Genomic DNA, 19512 nt, shown 5'->3' with positions numbered 1-19512 from the left:
GGAAATTAACTGTACTGTCACAGATAGACTGGTAGTGCCATCAACCAACTGATATTGACACTCAGTATTGTTCAAACTCTCCAATAGGTGCGCCGCGAGATATTAACCATGAAAGAGCAATGTTGCTGCTATTCAATACCCATTGTAGATCGGGGAGGCCATAGCATTGGGTAAGTCGAGAAAGGAGAGCAGACCAAGCAGCGTTAATCATCGCACAGTGGGGAGAAAAAAAAAAAAAAGAAAAGAAAAAGAAAACTCACAGTCAAAAGAAAGATCACCTAGGCCCAATTTAAAAGGTGCCAAAAGCCACGTTTATCGGGGTTACCAGATCTTGCTAGATCTATTTTAGACATTTGCAGGACTGATGTACGCCAATCTAACAAGGTGGGAGGCAGTGGATCCTTCCATTTCCTGCAGATTTCTCTCCTTGCCAATAGAATACAATAGAACAGGAGTTTTTTGACAGGACCTTGGATTTCCAGTGATGTTCCTAAAATTACGAGCATTGCATTGATTGGGATTTGATACCCCAAAGATGTTGTCAACAGAGTACTGATAGAGTCCCATTACAGTAACAGCAATCGGCATTCAAAGAACATGTGTAGGTCAGAGGCTGCGAGCAACCCACACTTGGGGCATGCCACGGTGGAGTCAATAGAAAACTTCGATAACCTCTGTGGAGAATAGTACGCCCTATGTAGCGTAAAAAGATGGTTCCTAAGCAACCATGCCGGCTTCACTGTGTCCCACAAGATCTTAAAGGAGGAGTACCAAGTATTCTCAAGATCTTTTCCAATAAAGGAAGAGCTCCACAATGTTTCGGGTAGAATGAAGTCCCCGTCGACTTCTTCTAGTAATAGATTGTACCAGAATGAGATCTCCTTAGTTACAGGAGGTTTGTCCATCATCAGGGTCAATATTCTGCTATCACCTCCCATTTGGAATCTACCCTTAACAGAGCTCTGTGCATGGGCCCAGCTCGCTATCTGTAGGTATTTAAATCTAGAGAGACCCAACCCCACTCTGGCTGATAAGTAGTCCCAAGATAGCAAGACACCATCTGAGTAAAGGTCCCCCCAGACCTCCAGACCAGCCTCTCTCAAGGGTGTTGCCAAGCTATCAAGGAGCCACGCCGGACAACCCGGAGAGTCCCACAGTGGAGACCTACTTGCAAAGTACCCCACCTTTATGGCACCTCTTAATTTAACCAAAGAGCGTCCCTATACTTCAGGGGCGACCCTCAAGGCACAGCACAGTCTTGCCCAATGGCGTTGAATGCTTAAAGGAAAAATAAATAAAGGTGTACTGGCAACGTTGTATAGATATCTGTAGTTATTTATTTCATAACTTTCATACTTTGATTTCAAATTCAATCTTGAAGTGTTATCAAATATATCATCCAATTAATCCTTAACATGGAGCATGACGTGAGTATATTTTCTTTTGATCCCAATGCATTTCGTGCGTGCAGGCGCACTACATCAGGGGAATCTGTAATTCAAAACATGAAGTGTGTTAAGGGCACACACCGTATTCTCATTAAGTGTACATACGACAATACTAATTGCAAATGTGGGGATTACAGTTAAACATGGCTCGTTAGACGCTGTAAATTCAATGAACTTCATCTTAAACAAGCAACAATTGTTATAATCGAAAAAGTGACCATGATGATTGAAATAAAGTTTCCAAAATTCAAAAAGCATAGTGGACCCTGAAATCATAGAATATTAAATTGCATTGTAAAAAACAATATACTATAATGTTAGTACGGTGTCTATGTGGTTTAGAAACAACCTGAAAATATGTCTAAACATTCTATAGCGCTGAGGTGACTGGTAAGTGTTGAAGAAGAAGTGACCTTTGTTTTGCATATGGCAGCGTTAGTTTTCTTATATGAACGATGTGTAATCACAAATTTAACTGGTGCGTGGTCTGTGTTAATCGCTGTGCGCTAAAGCTCTGAGGTCCCGTGGTATCGGTTCGAAATTGTGTAGAAAATTCACCATCTCGCTGCAAATTGCAGTGCTTATGCGTGCAAAAATTGCATCTCACCTTCATGTAGCATATCGTATCCTCGGAGTTTCTATGGGATTACTAGGTGGATGACATCAGTTTACCGCAAACGGTGTACCATGTTGTTCATTTAAACAAACAGTGTGAAAATAGAAAAAGGACTCCACAGAATCCAGATTGTAACGCCATCTTGGAGTGGTGTCGTGAACCCAGGGTGTCATGGTGAAGTGGAACCTAAAGTGGACGTCTTAATTTAACCCATGTCTTTGTAAAACCCAACAGAATCTTCAACTTAATCTTTTTTTTAAAAACTTAGGATCCCCGAATTTAAGCAAAAAACCCTGCTGGCCTACTCCCTCTCCTCTAAGAAGTGCGGCAACCATACTGCCTACCCCTAAATTTGTCGGCATTTTAAGCAGCATCCTGGCATGGGAAAATTGAAAAGCCCAAGTGTAAAGTTGTAAGTCAGGTGCTGCCAGACCCCCCTTTTCTCTACGGCGCCTAATCTTTTTCCATGCTATCCGTGGTATATGGTCATTCCAAATAAAAGAACTAATATAGCCTTGAAGTTTTGTTAAAATAGAGGATTCAAAATGTAACGGGACAGTATTGAACAAAAAAGTGATTTTGGGTAAAATAGACATTTTAACCAGGTTAGCTCTACTTAAGATGGAAAGGGGGAGCGAAGACCAAGACCTCATGAGCTTTCTACAGTTTCTCGCAACAATATCAAAGTTCAACGGTACGATTTTATCTATGTCCTTTACGATGGTGAGACCCAGATAGCGCATAGAATGGCTTAGCTGAGCCCCTGCCACTGGCTCAGCCTCATTCCACAGCATCATCTCCGTTTTGGATGCATTAATTTGATATCCAGATATCTCACCATAGTTATGTGCCAGTGCAATGACCGCAGGGAGTGCTGTACGCAGATCTGAAGAGAAGACAAGAATGTCATCCGCGTACAGGGCTACTTTCCTCTCCCATCCCCTATATATAAAAGGCGTGATGTTAACATCGTCCCTCAGCCGTTGGGCAAAGGGTTCAATATATAAATCAAATAGGAGAGAGGAGAGAGGGCAGCCCTGCCTGGTACCCCGAGTGATGTTAAAAGGGGCTGACAATTCCCCTTTGACCAACAAAGAAGCTGTGGGGTTCCGATACAATAGGCTCACCGCTCTGCGAAAGCCCTCCCCAATGTTGAACTTCCCCAAGACCCCCAACAGGAATGCCCAGTTCACCCTGTCGAAGGTCTTGGTGGCATCCAACGTGATCACAGCTAGGGGCAAAGAGTTCGCAGTCGCCATATCAATGGCTCCCAGTAGATCATAAGTCAGCTCAAAGAGCTGGCAACCCTTCACAAAGCCTCGTTGGTCCTGATGTAGAATACAGGGTGCCACCTCCCCCAATCTTCTGGCAAGGACAGATGTGAAAAGCTTATAGTCTGAATTTAAAATGAAGATCGGTCTGTATGAGCCGCAGCTATCAGCTGGTTTACCAGGCTTCAATATCAGAGTAATTGAAGCGTCGTTCTAAGAGTCAGGTGGGGACAACCCCTCCAGGAAGATCTGATTGAACAACTGGGTTAAAGAGGGGACTATTGTTGGTAATTGGGCCAGATAGACCTCCGAAGGGAGGCCATTGGGACCTGATGCCCTGCCCTTCTTACTATCTGCGATAGCTCTAGTAACCTCTTAATTCGTAATGTGTCTGTCTAAGGTAGTTTTCTGGTCGGACGAAAGGGAAGGATACTCCGATCAGCCAATCATCCACTTGCCTCGCCTCGATAGTCTTGTCCTCATGATAGATGGCCTTAAAAAATCACGAAAGGCACTTCTAATGTCACTATCCACCGAGGAACCACTCCTTAAACTTTAATATGGTCTATGTTGTTTCTGACTCGATCTGTTTTTACCTTCCATGCCAGGAGCTTGCCTGCACATTATCCATATTCAAAGTGGGCCATCTTACTGGCCTCCCATCTCTGGAGAACTCGTGCATTCAGGGTTGAACCCAGTTCCCCTTTTAATGTGATTAGCTTATTTTGCCAATCTTTATAAATTTCTGGTGGCGCTGTAGGATGCAACAAGATATTCTCCTGTACCCTAGCCATATCGGCTTCCAGCGAGGTGACCGTGTCTCTATAGATCTTCCTTTTATATGAGACCTTGTTGGTGATTAGGCCTTGCAGAAAAGCCTTAAATGCATCCCAGATGCAACCGGGGGAAGCGGACCCGGTGTTGTTATCGAAAAACCCCTGTGCTTCTGATTTTAAAAAGGAAATGTCGTCTGGAACATTAAGGAAGGAGCGGTCAAACGACCATGTTCTAAGCGTGGTTTTTAACAGCCCGACCAATTCCAGGCACAAAGCTGCATGATCAGATAAATGGAAAGGAAGAAAATAAACATTTTGCACAGATTTAACTAAATCCTGACTCACCAGCGCTAAATCTATCCTTGACTGATGATGATACTTATAGTTACGGAATGAGGGCCCAGATGTAGGTAAAAAATATTTACCGATTCTTAATTACCGAATTTTACCGATTCGGTAATTAAGAATCGGTAAATATGAAGGGTGGACATGTAGGTCCATCCAGATGTGTATTTTACCGAATCGGTAAAAATCGGTATTTACCGAATCGGTAAATACCGACCGGTAATGCTCCATTCATTCCTATGGGCTTTGAAGCCCATAGGAATGAATGGGGCATTACCGGTCGGTATTTACCGAATCGGTAAATACCGATTTTGACAAGGGTGCAGGGGGTGTCACTTTGACACCCTCTAGCACCCCCAAAAAAGGGTCGGGGCCATATGGCAGGCAGACCTGCCCTAAGGGCAGGTCTGCCTGCCATATGGCACAGGTGTGCATGCACACATGTGCATGCACACCTGAATCGGTATTTCACCATCAAATTGAATTTGATGGTAAAATACCGATTTCTTAGGCCTTGTGGGACTCATAAGAGTCCCCCCTACATATCAATTTTACCGAATCTGTAAAAATACCGGTCGGTAAATTTACCGACCGGTATATTTACAGATTCGGTAAAATTACCGATCGCTAAATTTACCGAACGGTAAATTTATCGATTCTGCCCCCTACATCTCAAAATCCTTTTACCGGTCGGTAACGGCCGAATTCGGCCGTTACCGACCGGTAAAACCCTACCTACATCTGGCCCCATATGCCCTGTTTTAGCCCAGATTTAAATCTCCATATATTCACATACCCGAGCTCCTTCATTTTTTCAAGTAGGAAGGCCCTAGTTTTAGATGGAAGTATCGGTCTGTTCGGCGGAGATTTATCCAGATTAGGGTCCAAGACCACATTGAAATCTCCGGCCAAAATGATCGGTTCCGGATAAAGAAGGAGATGAGTAAACACTGAACTCAAAGCTGATGGATCGTCCTGGTTAGGCCCATAATAGCCGACTATAGTAATTGGGGCCCCAGCTATAACTACCGAGACAATGAGCCACCTGCCCCCTGAGTCTGCGAGTTTGTCAACTAGCCTTGCTTTTAAAGATTTTTTAAAGATGATCGCCACTCCTATGGTATTAGAATTTTGTGTGGTGGATACGCAGAAATCGACCCACCTATTTTTTTTAACAAAAGAAAGAATTTCATTTTCTGTGAGATGGGTCTCTTGAAGTATGAGTACCTGAGCGTCAGAGTCGCGAAGGTACTGCATAATCTTCCACTTTCTTGGACTAGAACGCAGGCTGTTAATGTTCCAAGAAAGAACTTTTAATTTATCCATAGGAGCAGTTTGCACTCCGCCACCACCCGATACCAACACCCAAGGCAAGGAAACATCTACTGACAATACCGACGTTTACCTCCAGACCTATACCTCTCCATAACCAAAAAGATAACAATGAGCGAAAAATGAGGACTTTTAAAAATTCTTTTACTTGCACCCCCCCCCCCTCTTGCCCCCCTGAACCTCCCCCCACCCCATGGGAAACCCTTTGCTCTATCTATCTGGAAACACCAGAAGATAGCACCCCTGCTGAGTTCCTGTCCTAACTAACCATTGCCTTTTACATGTGCGTGAGTGAGAGAAAGAAAAGAAAACAACAAAGAAAAACTAAATGACCCTTCAGATAGAGGAACAGGACATTGATTTTATAATTTTATAGTATTCATTAGAATTTTTGCGGATTTCCTAATCCAATAGAAAATCACTTTAAATTACTCTGCTAATTCCTCTAGAAATTACACTAACTCCTTTAACGCTACTCATGGATTTATCTAAGCTCATTTTTTTTTTTTTTTCACAAGAGCAATACTTTACTGCTTTAGCTTGAGGTCCCCTTGTTTTTATCCTTATCTTTCCCCAAAGAGATTAACAGCTCATCAGCTGCCTGCACCGATCGAATGTTATGCATTGTATTATTGTGCATAACCTTCAAAGCCGCAGGGAAGACTACCTGGGCTACTGCACCTAGGCTCTTAAAGGCATCTAACCCTCCTCCCAAACTCCCACTGCTTGTCCAGCGTAGCCCTTGAGAGTCTGATCTAATCTGGAAGTTAAAACCCTTCCCACTTAATGACTTCTGCTTTAGGGCTAAACTCAAGATGGACTCTTTTAAGGTGTAAGTGTGGAAGTTCACGAGTATTTTCCTCGACTTTGTTCTTTGGGGATTCCTCCTGAAAGGGTCTCTATGGACACGTTGGATGTCCAGAGACAACTCCTCGACCGACAGTTGGATGATGTATTGATTTATATCCGACCCCTCGCTACCTTCTGGGATGTTAAGAATGCGGAGGTTACTGCGACGCGCTTCTTATTCTCCAAGGACTCCATTCTCTCTGCCAGCATCAGATCCTCTTTTTGAGCTTAACAATACCCATCTTGGCTTCGTCCAGGTACAGAGACATACCTGTCACTGTATCCTCCAATCTTTCCGTTCTTGTGGCAAGGCTACCTACTTTGCTATCTAAGGACTCGTAAAAGTTCCGAATTTCGGATTGGATAGCTGCCGAAGCCTCAAAGCCTTTCTTGATGTCTGCCGATAGAGATGAAAATATCGCCTGGAGATATGAAGCTAGAGGTGGATCAACCCCGCTGCCCGAGTATGCGTCGGAGGCCGTGGCCCCCCGTAAGTCCTCCTGTAGTAGCTCAGTGTTTAATAGCAACTCTGATGACAGCAACCCTGGGTTAGGCGCCAACGACAATGACGCTGTAGCCGGGTGTGTTGAGGGGGGCGAGAAAATCAGCGGCTCCGTGGAGTGTGAAGAGTCTTTTTCTACACGGATAGCCGGCGGACTGACTCGGTGATCCGCGAGGACTCATAGTCTGGGCTAGGGAACCATCCACATTAACCTCACCCTCAGCCTCGGCCCCGGCCTTCACTCCGGGATGAACCACCCTTATCTCATGAAGCTCATTTGTGGGATGAACTGTATTTGCCTCAGCATCCGCATCCTCCACCTCAGCTGGGTCCTGCGAGATGTTCACTGTAGCAGAGACTAGCCTTGTAGCAGGAACAGGCACTAAGATAGAGGTGTTTAAATCTGTGTCTGTGGCTGATGCAGTGGACTCATGATGTACCAGCGACGCCATTGTAAGAGAGGTGGCTTCAGGTGGTCATTGGTCGAAAAGACGCAAGATTTGCGGTACAACCTTAAAATAAGACCGCAAGGACAGCGTTGTCCTAGACCCTACGTTATTAGCTGCCTTAGCGTTTTTGGCGCTTTTAGAGCCCTTTGCCGTTTTGCAAGTAAAAGCACGTTTCGCTTTAACCTCACCAGTTAGATATGAGGAGACTTTATTCTTTAAGGGGACCCCCTGTGCTATCTGCCTCGAAGCTGCTGTTGCCTCTGAACTTAGTTCTACCTCAACCTCAACACCCAGGTCGGTGGCCCCCCAACAGTTTTAGCCTTCCTGCTAAAAGTACCTCTCCCCCTCCTTCTGGCTTTATGCTTTGAATTTGTAGTTGGGGTATTCACTTTTCAACCGCTTTCTAGAGGAGGCGATAGACCGGGGATATGGCTGATATCAGGGACCTCAGATTCGCAGGCACAGATATCGCAGATATTACGCTATATACCTCCGGGCTCCCTAACCTGCTGTGAGCCCCCTGTGGTGTTTCTGCAGCCTTAGCCGAGACAACCTCTACGCTAGACTTTACACCCCTTGTGTCCTTCTCCTCCTCCGCCCCCCCACCTGCACCTCCTACCGGATACCAAGGAGATGCCGGGGCTGGATTCCACCAAGTTTCTTCGTGGGCCCAGGAGAAGGCTGCGGATCTTCCTCCCGCGACGGAGCTCCAGCGCAGCCAAGCTCCAAAGCTGCAAGCCAAAAGCAGCCTGTCTCGCCCTCGTCCGAGAAAGCTGAAAATCGGGCAGCAAACCGGGCCGCCTCCCTGCTACAGCCGACTCGGGGTCGGGCCGGAAGGCGGAGTAAGCTCGGCCGCACACACTGCGGTACACACATCTGCAGAGTCGCCGGCAAAATCACCGCTTAGATCAGCAACTCCAGGAACGGCTCTGGGGACGAAAAAGCACTCTCTGCCTCCGCACATCGAACTCCAAACACCGAGGCACTCGGGTGTTGAATTCTGTCAAAACGTGCTCAAATCCGACGATCCGCCAAACGTTCACTCTCCCACTCGACGCTCACCCGCAGACCATTACGGACAGGAACTCAGGTCAGAGCACCGCGACAGTTCAGCTAGCTGCCGCCATGCTTGGTGTCCATTTCGAGACCAAAACGGGGTCCCACAGTCTCTCAATTCAGGTAATGGGGTTGACTTTATCCTAGAAGGATTCCTGGCTTTACACCTGCATACATGCTAGGTACACTTAGGAACATCTAGTTAGGGTTGCATCGTTGGAGTACGCATTCTATTGTCATGTACAGTGGCGGCTGGTGACATTTGAAAGTGATGTGGCGTAAAATGCTTCTCATACTGCACCATAGCGAGCGAGCATATCGAGTGAGCCCAACAACCTAAGGGGCGTTCAGGGGCATTCTCCCATTAAGCGCCTAAGCCTCGCCACCTTGGCCTCTCGTAGCCTCCTCACATACGGCGGCCTTTCCCTAAGCAATGGTGCCAAATACATCACCCTCCCCCTGGGGGTCAGGAACATGTACAGACCGAGGTAGTTAAGGGGGGCTCGGGGGTAGGAGAGGATATCTGCGAAGGGAGAAACGAACACAGAGTGTGGTTAGGGAAATCAAGCATGCAGACATGTGAGGCCAGGGGCAGAGGTTGTTACATAAGCATCATATCACTTTCAACTGTCTCTCTCACCCACAAGGCCTACAAAACAATTCTTGGGGCCTCATTTATGAAAAGTGACGCATCGCTGCGTGAAAACAGCGATACGTCACATTTCATTGCGCCCTCCTTGCGACACCAATGATGCGTCATATTTATAATATGACGCATCCTGTCGCAAGGAGTTACAGATACGTCAGTATTTCTGACGTATCTGTAAGCGCAAAAGTGACGCATTGCTGGAATGTGTCACAAAAGGTACGCAACTCCAGCAATGCGTCCTTTCACATGGGGAAAGCCCCATGTGAATGGGCTTGCGTCAGTCTTACGCCTGCTGTGAGGCAGGCGCAAGATTTTGACGCAACAGCGTACTAAAAGTGACGCAGCGAAATCTCATAGATTTCACTGCGTCACTATTACGAGGCTTTTTGCGGGGGAACGCCCCCTCTGCATACATTATACCTGACGAAGGTATAATGTAGCACAGGGGTTTACAAAGTGACGCATCTGCTTAGATGCGTCACTTTGTAAATAGTGCGCAACAGGAGGCATGTTTTACGCCGCCGATGCGTCACAAAAAGTGACGCATCGGAAGCGCAAAACTGACGCAAGGCCTCATAAATGAGGCCCTAAGTGCGCACGCCGGCCTTGGAAAAAAAACGTGCAATTAACGCTAACTTAGAGTATAAGTGTAGACTTTTAAGTTTCACACAAAACTACCAGCTAAACACACTGTGACTACTTGTCTAGAGTTGACTCTTGACAGACGATTGGAGGGCTCACTACTGCTGGGCTCGATTCGATCTAGTGACGAGTCGAGTTGAGTTACTACACTGTAGGGCACGTGCGCCTCCCGTGGCGTGACTGAGGGGGAGGAAGGTTGACTGGCCGGCCCGATTTGCCTAGCAGCGGCAGAATGTGACCAATCACTCCATAGCTTAACAATAAGCCATTACAGTGATTGGGAATTGGCCCTTCTCCCACCCCCGCAGTGACAAGTCGTCAGTCAGTCTCTGCTCACAGACTAGACTGTCAACCGCCGCCGCGCACTTCATGCTGCAGCAGCACTGCAGCCAATCCTGACGCTGCTCTCTTACAGCAAGAGGATCTCTCTGTAAGAGAATAGCACCAGGATTGTGGTGAGCAGGCAAACTCGCCACACATTTTCCCACTACTGGGGTCTGTGGCTTTAGCCAAACCCCCACTCACCTTGTGCTTGCTTTCCTAAGGCCACTGTGCACATGTTGAGTTACCGGCCACTGAAAGGCAGCTGGCCAAACCCAACATGAGCAGTAGTACGCACTGAGACACGCACAGTGCGCATCTATGTGTATATGCTGCTGCTTATTGATGACAATGCAGATTTTCACCGTGATCCGACATTGCAGGCCAGGCTGGTTGTTCTATGACGGTGACAGGAAAAGCCACTGCGCGATAGAGCGCGTCGCTGAAAATTCTTAATACAATTTCAACATTGAAAGTTGAAATTGTATCAATAACAGTAAAGCGGCGTGCTCTTGAAATGCGCAATAATTATTAGTGGGGCAATGCCCCACTGCCCAAACGGACAAACCGCCACTGGTCATGTATTTTATATACTTGACTGTATTCATTGTTTAAGCACGATGGTAGAAATCTACCATCCTTTTTACTCTGTTAGTGCTTCTAATCATTTATATCTGTTTCTAATGGTTATTTCTGCACAACTATTTTACACTAGAATAACGCTGGTTCAATAAATGCTTATTGAAAAACGTCCTCACCATTTATTCTATGAATCTCTCTGAGACAAAGTGAGCAGGAGTGACTGAGCGAAAAGTATCGCACTGTTTCCACGATCCCGAGGGATCAAAGTTTTCATGTTCGATAGTTGCCAAGAACTATTCTCTCCTTGGTAAGACGGGTTTCTAGTGGCACTGTGAGCTACCTGGTATACAGGCCAACATACCCGGTGGGGGTGTCTCGAATTAGTCCAGACATCAATCCTACAGTGTATGTTGTCTAAACGCGCAGATCCTATATAGGTTTATAGGAACTACACAGCACTAGGTGACGTGTTTGCTTCAAGGGACTATTTTGGAAAGAACTCTAGTCCTTAATTTTTGCATCAATTTAAAAAATGTTGATAGCACACAAAAAAGCACAATATCATGTGCTATCAACTAGGTATTTCAAATAGACGTGTGATTGTTAGCCATTTCTCAGTTTTGTGAACATTTATCAAATCTAGTGTAAAGAGTCCACCCTTTCTTCTCAACCACACGCCTGTTATGAGCCTAGCCTATTTCTGAGCCAAGGGGCAGATTTACTATGGTTTTGCGACAGGATTGCCTTGCTTTTGTGGTGCAACTTCAACGTAAAATCGTTTTTGATATTTACTGAACCACGCAAAGCCACTCTGCTTGGTTTAGTAAATACAAAGTAACACAACGTGTGTTACGTTGCTTTGTGAAGGTGTTCCATCGGTGGAGTGTGAGTTCCCATGCGTTCACCCATGGACTAAAGTTAGTAAACCACGGACTGCGTCAAAATTCTGCACCTTTCCCAATGGGGCATCGCCAGGAGAAATATCTTTATTTCTCCTCATTGTTTCCACTTTCCACACATGCCGCATCCAGAAGCAAACACAGAAAGAGGAATACGCTGATAAGGATTGCTTTTGTGCAGGAAGGTGGCCATTCCTGCACAAAGACTATCTTGCCCATAACGCAGGCACCCTTGCACCACGGTACAAGAGTGGCTACACTGGCGGAAGGCAGCCTGAAGTGCACCAGAGCCGGGAGAGAGCTGAACAGCACCATATCTTAGTAGATATGGTGTTTTTTAAATCTCTCCCATTAACGCGACACAGCGCAGCAACTTGTCCTGCTTCACTACGTCGCCTGAATTCTAAGTAAATCTGGCCCTAAATACTTTCTTTGGTTTTAAACCACTTTCAAACCACAAATGGTTTTCTTCTCCCTGGAGAATTGCTGGGAGGTGGCACTTGAGTCTGGCTCTTTCAAGAGATGAGATCCACCCTGACATCCTTCTATATTTAGGGATGCTTTTAGTGGGCGAGAATGCAGAACCAAGTTTTTGCATGTATGTATGGGCATGTGGGGAGAACAAACCTTAGGTAATACTGCAACAGAGGACTCAACATGGGCGGAAAACCCGGGATTTGAATCAGGATAGTTTACAAGAAGGTAAAAATTCAAGGATGGTGACATCTATCATATGGAGATGTAGTGTCCTCAGGAGAGGTGCGCATTCAGATCATTTGTAAATTTCAGGAGGGTTGAGGCGGTTTTGAGGTTGACAGAAATGTTGCTCCAGATCCAAGGAGAAAATATGGAGAAAGCCAGTACAGGCAGTTCCACTCACATGAGGCAAGCTCTCTACCTAATAGCCTAGAGTCTTCTTGTCCTGCTCTATTCTCGATGTGCTGAAGTCCGGCTACAGACTCTAGTCTAGACTGTGGAAACTATAAAGGGATCACCTGAAGTTCCTGAAGACTGTGTGTGGCTCTCATAACTACTGTTCTTTGCCTAGTCCGAGATGGTCACTGCAAGTCTTAACCTTTACCATGCTCATGACGAGCTGAGCTCGTCATGAGCCACGGTGCTCCAGTGCTCATGACGAGCTCAGCTCATCATGGGCCGTGGAACGCTCAGGTGCAAGGAGAATTCCCCTGCTGTGCTGAGCGTTCCACGGGAGCCGGTGCACCTGTGACGAGCTCATCACGTCATGGGCACAGGAGCGCCGTGCCTCATGACGAGCTGAGCTCGTCGTGAGCATGCGGGCGCTGTGCGCACCCCCCTCCCCCCCAGCACAGCGGGGGAATTACCCCCGCATCGAAGGGGTTTTACTACTTCTCAGATTTGCTTTTTCTGGTAAAATTTATGTTTGAATTGAAGACTCAGGTATTTGAGAGTTAGGTGTTGTGGTACAGCAACCAGGGTGATTTGCAAATGAAAATGTGTAACAGCTGGGGCATCAGCGCCCAGGACCATGATGTAGGTTACATGTCCATGCTCTACCTCTTCCAGGCTTTAACGTCCACAACCCTTGATGGACCGCTCTCTGCCCACACTTATCCTCAACACCTATTAGATGTAAATCAGCAAGCAGTCAGCATCATGGACCTGATGGAAACATCCATTGGAGGCATCTACTCATTGTGATAGAAAGGCTTGTCTCCGCCTTTCTCTATCTCATTAACATTAAGCATTTCAAACTGCAATCTGTTGGACTTGGCCCTCTCTGCAGGGTCGCCCCCAAACATTTTGCCTCTACCCTCCTATTTTTGCTGGAATCAGTTTTGTGGGCCTTGGGACTCTGTGCACTTTACCACTGCTAACCAGTACTAACGTGCTTGTGCTCACTTCCTAAAACACAGTAAAACTGGCTTACACCTGACTGGCATATTTATTTTACTGGTAAGTCCTTAGTAAAGTGGTATACCATATACCCAGGGTCTGTTAATTAAATGCTACTAGCACTTGCTTTGCCACTAACTTAAGTAGCCCCTAAAACATGTCGCAGGTCTGCCATTGCAGCCTGATTGCAGTTTTAATCTGCCAATTCGACTTGGCAAAATAAACACTTTTACTCCCCTTTAATGACATATAAGTCACCCCAAAGATAAGCCGCAGGTAACCCAAAAAGCAGGGTGCATTGCAATTAAAAAGTGGGACATGTACTTCTAATTTTTACATTTCCTGGTAGTGAAAAACTCCTAAATTCATGTGTTCACTACTGTGAGGCCTACCGCTACAATAGGGTAACATTGGGTTGCCTTATTACATTTAATAAGTGTTAGCTTTTGATTGGGAACAGGTAAACATTTCACGCATGGAGTCTGAGAAATTATTATTTAAAAACCTCTTTAATGGTAAAGTTGGATTTTAAGTTACAATTTAGAAAATGCCACTTTTAGCAAGTTGGCACTTTTCTGCCCTAACTATATTGCGGTACAAAAGGGGGTTCTAACTATATTGCGCCTGCAACCTGTTCCTGGGTCACATGACTGATTGTAGTATGGCAGTTGAACTTTGTTGTTTCCTCCTAGACAGCTACACAATAGAGAGGTTAGGTGTGCCAGGATGTGCCATCACTGGCAGGATCGGGGCTGAGTGGGCACAGCCCCACTTGTAACTAAATAGGCTATGCCCTGCCTTCACACGAAGGACTTGTCACCACTGCATTGTTCATGCAGCCAAGTTGGAACCACGCAGGGGAAGCAGGAAACTTCAAGCACTTTAAAGGGGATTTTCTTGAAACTTCTCCTACTTCAAAGAAGGCATCAGTTCACTTTCTGAACTTGCGGAAGGACTCTCAGAGGCCTGCCTGCTGTTGTTGGGGCCTGCTGTGCTCTCCACAAAACTGCTTTGCTGCACCTGGACGGACTGCTTTGCTGCCTGGAGCCTGCTTTGAACCCTATGAGGCCTGTCCTGCTGCTGTTGTATAGCGTTTTAGGACCCGAGTGAAATTTTCCCGATATATGCCCTTATATAGGTACAATTCACCTTGCCCTTATATATGCATAGAAATCATAACCACATTTAGACATAGCCCATGCAGTCCAAATACAGGCATGGATACTTCATCTAGTTCCGAAAAGCCAAAACAATTTCTTGGAAAACTCGGCTTCAGCAGTCAGGGACATCCCCTTGCTTGAATATTGAATTGTCCAAAAACTCATGGAGTTTTCAAAGAACTACCATTCCCTTGGGGTTCTTTGCTGACGTTATTATGTCCAACTTTACGTCAAACTCGGCACCTTCAAGGTATAAATATGCCTACACTTGCCCTAGCAAACACACAGTGGTTCGGAGCAGCTCGACTATCTACTTGCCCAATGCAGCTCGCTACAGCAAGTGCCGAAGGAAGCCTACCCTCCAGCTGACACACTGAAAGAGACGCTGTCCTTTCTCTTGCCGAGAAATCCAGCTCCAGTGTTTCCAAGCTCCCCTTGCGGGGTGTTGGAAAATCGAGTCCTGAGAAAGAGATACCAAACCTCCTTCATTCTAAAAGCAAGGTATGGAGCTGATTAGACCCTAAACGAAATCTTGGATAGATTCTTGGCAAAAAATACTAAACCTATGCTACACCATACTTACTTCTTCCCTCGTACTAGACTTAGGGGTAGGCATATTTTAGAAGCACCAGGTGAGTACTTTTAGTCTTTGTTATTTATGTATGCATTTTATGGCTTAGACACCATACCATGCTTTTACAGTATTATTTTATAATACTCTTCTCGCTGTAAGTATTATACTTTGCAGCCTGTATTACGATTGTAGCAGTTCACTTTACTTGCATGAGAAAGAAGACTGTTCAATAAATACTTTTATTGAAAACACCCGTCTCTCTATTTCTCTGCAACTCTGATGAAACGAAGCATGCATGATTGACTGAGTAAAATATCTATCTATTGTTTCCACGACTCTGAAGATACGTTTATTCTTGGGAAACAAAGTTGTCATGTTTATGCGGTTGTCAGAAACGAATCCTTTCTTGTTTATTCGAGAAAGTTTCTAGTGATCTCTGAGCTAGCTGGCACTCACAATTAAGTCTAATATATTCGATAGAGACCTAGTCGACCTAAGTCCTATGTCAATTCTATAGGATATTTTATTCCAATGCACAGAGCCTATTGGGAATATAGGAACTACACTACACTGCTTGAACCCTGTTCCACTGCTTGAACCCAGGACTACCAGAGTGACTCCAAGGGCAAGTTGGTTGGCCTCCTGAAAGGCTTCAACCATTTTGAACCTGCACCTGGACCCAGCGTGACTGATTCTCATTCCTCCAAGTAGTGCCCCTTCCGTCCTGGATCCTTGGTGTTGGTGCTAAAAATACCAAAACTTGGGACTTAAAATATTTTTGCCCAAAAACTGCTCTGAGAACCGAGAGGAGACTGGGACCAACCTGGTTGTCTATCTGCCCAGTGCTGGTCGGCCTGACTTTGCGGCAGCTCCTGCTATGTTCTCCGCAGCAGAAAATCCTGTTCAGTGTACCTCCGTCAAAGGGGTATCCGACCTCTTGGAACTCTTGTCAGCTACAGCATTCAGCCTCATTGCACTGGAGATTTTCAAATACCAAAAAGTGACTAAGTCCAAATGAAGAAATCTACACTGCAACTTCGTCCAGCTGCCTCCCGACAATGACACTCCCTCCATGTACACCGACTGCAGACTTGCCCCGCTGAGCTTTACCGTCTCCAAATATTTATTTAATTTATTTATAGGAGTTTCGCTTAGTACAAACATGACCCATGAGGGAATCAGAGCGCTTTACAAATGATCGGAAGGAAGAGACAAGAAGAGCAAAAAACAACAAAATAAGAAACAGGCGAATAATAGTCATGGGTGTAAACAACGTGCCATATTGAGTGAAGTAGAGCAGAAATGTGTTCATAAGTAGTATTTTAATTTTTTTTTTTAAATGATACAGTTGAGTGGATCAGTCTGATTTCCAGTGGTAAGGAGTTCAAAATTCTCGGGTCAAATCCTGAGAAGACTCTGTTGCAAGTTTTCTTTTTATAGAATTTCTAGGAATCAGCAATAAGGAGCATTTTTCTTCAAATTTCTTCTAAATACAAAGGTAAGCACCGACAGGGGCTAATCTACTTTCTGTATCCGGCTCGCACTTCATCGCTATCAGCCATATCTTTCAACTTTAACACGTTTTCTCACAACTAGATGGCTGCGGTTGGTGCTCTGATCTTTTTGGCACTAGTTGTTACCTTTAACGTTAAAAATTTATAACTACGATTCTAATGATTGGATTTCATTGTTTTGGTGTCAAATAATTTATTAAAATGTACTTGATTTTTCTAAATTGGCCTGGGATTTTTCTTGTGTTGTGTTTTTACTTTATTACTGTTTTTGTGCTGCAAACATACTTTACACATGCCTCTAAGTTAAGCCTGACTGCTTGTATTCAGCGCGGGTTGAGTTAGGGACTTTTGTGGTTCACCTGACATGGATTGTGGCTGTTGCTTGAACAGGTCACCCCCCATTCAACCAACAATCCAATTTCTCATAAAACATTGTGTGCAAATTGAATAAAGGTCTGCTTTTACTCTTCTGGAAATGTGGACTCAATAATTGAACACATTGCCCCAAGTGAGACATTACCCATGACCAATGGTTAGTACAGTCCTATCAACAACAGCTCCTTATTAGTGGTTTCATAAGAGTCACCACACTTGCTCAGCTTTTTGCAACATATTTGGGAAGATGCTATGACACTAGCCTACAAGCTGATTGAAACCTAGGTTGCAAAGGCCACACCCCTTCTCCTCCGATCTTACCTGATGTTATTAGTAGGTCCTCCCCTCACCAGCCTGTAACAAGTTATGCATGTGGATTGTTGTCAGAGGCAAGGATCAACAAGTAATATGACTGTTTACAATCTATTTTTTTTAAACACAGCCTGAAAATGTGTTACATTGATTTTTTTTTCAAGAAATTGCAGGCTTACCACCTGGGGCCAGATGTAGGTAATTCTATTTTACCGACTCATAAAAACCGAATTTTACCGATTCGGTATTTATGAATCTGTAAAATAGAAGTACCGAGATGTAGGTAAATCCAGATGTGGATTTACCGAATCTGTAAAAGTCGGTATTTACCGATTCGGTAAATACCGACCGGTAATGCCCATTCATTCCTATGGGCTTTGAAGCCCATAGGAATGAATGGGCATTACCGGTCGGTATTTACCGAATCGGTAAATACCGACTTTTACCGATTCTGTAAAATACCGAATCGGTATTTTTACCGATTCGGTAAATTTGATATGTAGGTGGGACTCTTCAGAGTCCCACAAGCATTACAGAATCGGTATTTTACCATCAAAATCAATTTGATGGTAAAATACCGATTCCGGTGTGCATGCACATGTGTGCATGCACACCTGTGCCATATGACAGGCAGACCTGCCCTTAGGGCAGGTATGCCTGCCACATGGCACCCGAACCTGTTTTGGGGGTGCTAGAGGGTGTCAAAGGGACACCCCCTGCACCCTTGAGAAATTCGGTATTTACCGATTCGGTAAATACCGACCGGTAATGCCCATTCATTCCTATGGGCTTTGAAGCCCATAGGAATGAATGGGCATTACCGGTCGGTATTTACCGAATCGGTAAATACCGAATTTCTCAAGGGTGCAGGGGGTGTCCCTTTGACACCCTCTAGCACCCCCAAAACAGGTTCGGGTGCCATGTGGCAGGCATACCTGCCCTAAGGGCAGGTCTGCCTGTCATATGGCACAGGTGTGCATGCACACATGTGCATGCACACCGGAATCGGTATTTTACCATCAAATTGATTTTGATGGTAAAATACCGATTCTGTAATGCTTGTGGGACTCTGAAGAGTCCCACCTACATATCAAATTTACCGAATCGGTAAAAATACCGATTCGGTATTTTACAGAATCGGTAAATTTACCGATCGGTAAATTTACCGATTCTGTAAAAATCTGCCCCTACATCTCAAATTCCATTTACCGGTCGGTAACGGCCGAATTCGGCCGTTACCGACTGGTAAATGCCTACCTACATCTTGTCTCTAGTCTCTTCACAATAAAAAATTCATACAAAAATAGATATGTACCTCAATGTTGCCATCTCGCCAAACCCAGTCCCAAAACTTTATAGCCCTAGAGGACATAACCCCAAGATATTTCCCATTTGATGGCTTCCACAAAAACCTTGCCATAGCTATCCAAGTTTACTTATCCCATAGGCGTGACTTTATAATTAACTACACTGAAAATTAGCCACCTCCTCACTAACCAATGTAAGTGCACATAAATAAAAGTTAGACGCCATATTTGTAGCGGTGATCATACCTGACACAGGGTCTGTGGTTCCACATTTTGCTCAAGTCAATAGGTCTTCGTCCGTAAGCATCTATAGCGTGAGTATCGGCTCCCGCTTCAGTGAGCACAACAATACAGTCCAGTAGACCCTCGTTGGCAGCCTGGTGCAGCGGAGTCACTTTGCTATCTGTCTTTCTAAACAAAAACAAGGATTTCAATAATAACCAGTCTTCCTTTAGCTGTTCTATTCTGCTCATTTGCACTTCGTGGCCACATGAATCAATGGATTGTGCATTGCATAGGGTCTCCCATTACAGGAATAAAATGTCTATTTGCTGAGCTTTACCCAAACCCTGAGACTTGAATAACACATCTTCTCTGCTGTCACCTAGCTGGATGCAAACTCCTTTTCAGTCTCCTTTCTTAAGTAGCTCACCATTTG

The 19512-nt window shown here is 45.1% G+C and overlaps 1 protein-coding gene across 1 annotated transcript in view; it reads right to left on the bottom strand.

The window, feature by feature from the left end:
- Positions 1 to 19512, bottom strand: part of ANKRD53 (ankyrin repeat domain 53) — an 86463-nt gene that overhangs the window by 38814 nt on the left and 28137 nt on the right. Inside the window, exon 4 of the mRNA XM_078677194.1 lies at positions 19101 to 19265. Coding sequence (XP_078533320.1) covers positions 19101 to 19265 — 165 coding nt within the window. The remainder of the gene's footprint in view (positions 1 to 19100; positions 19266 to 19512) is intronic.

This window comes from Lissotriton helveticus, chromosome 2_1 (genome assembly GCF_964261635.1).
Source record: "Lissotriton helveticus chromosome 2_1, aLisHel1.1, whole genome shotgun sequence".
Taxonomy (NCBI): domain Eukaryota; kingdom Metazoa; phylum Chordata; class Amphibia; order Caudata; family Salamandridae; genus Lissotriton; species Lissotriton helveticus.
The sequence above is the reverse complement of the archived record's forward strand: the minus strand, read 5'-3'. Positions and strand labels throughout refer to the sequence as shown.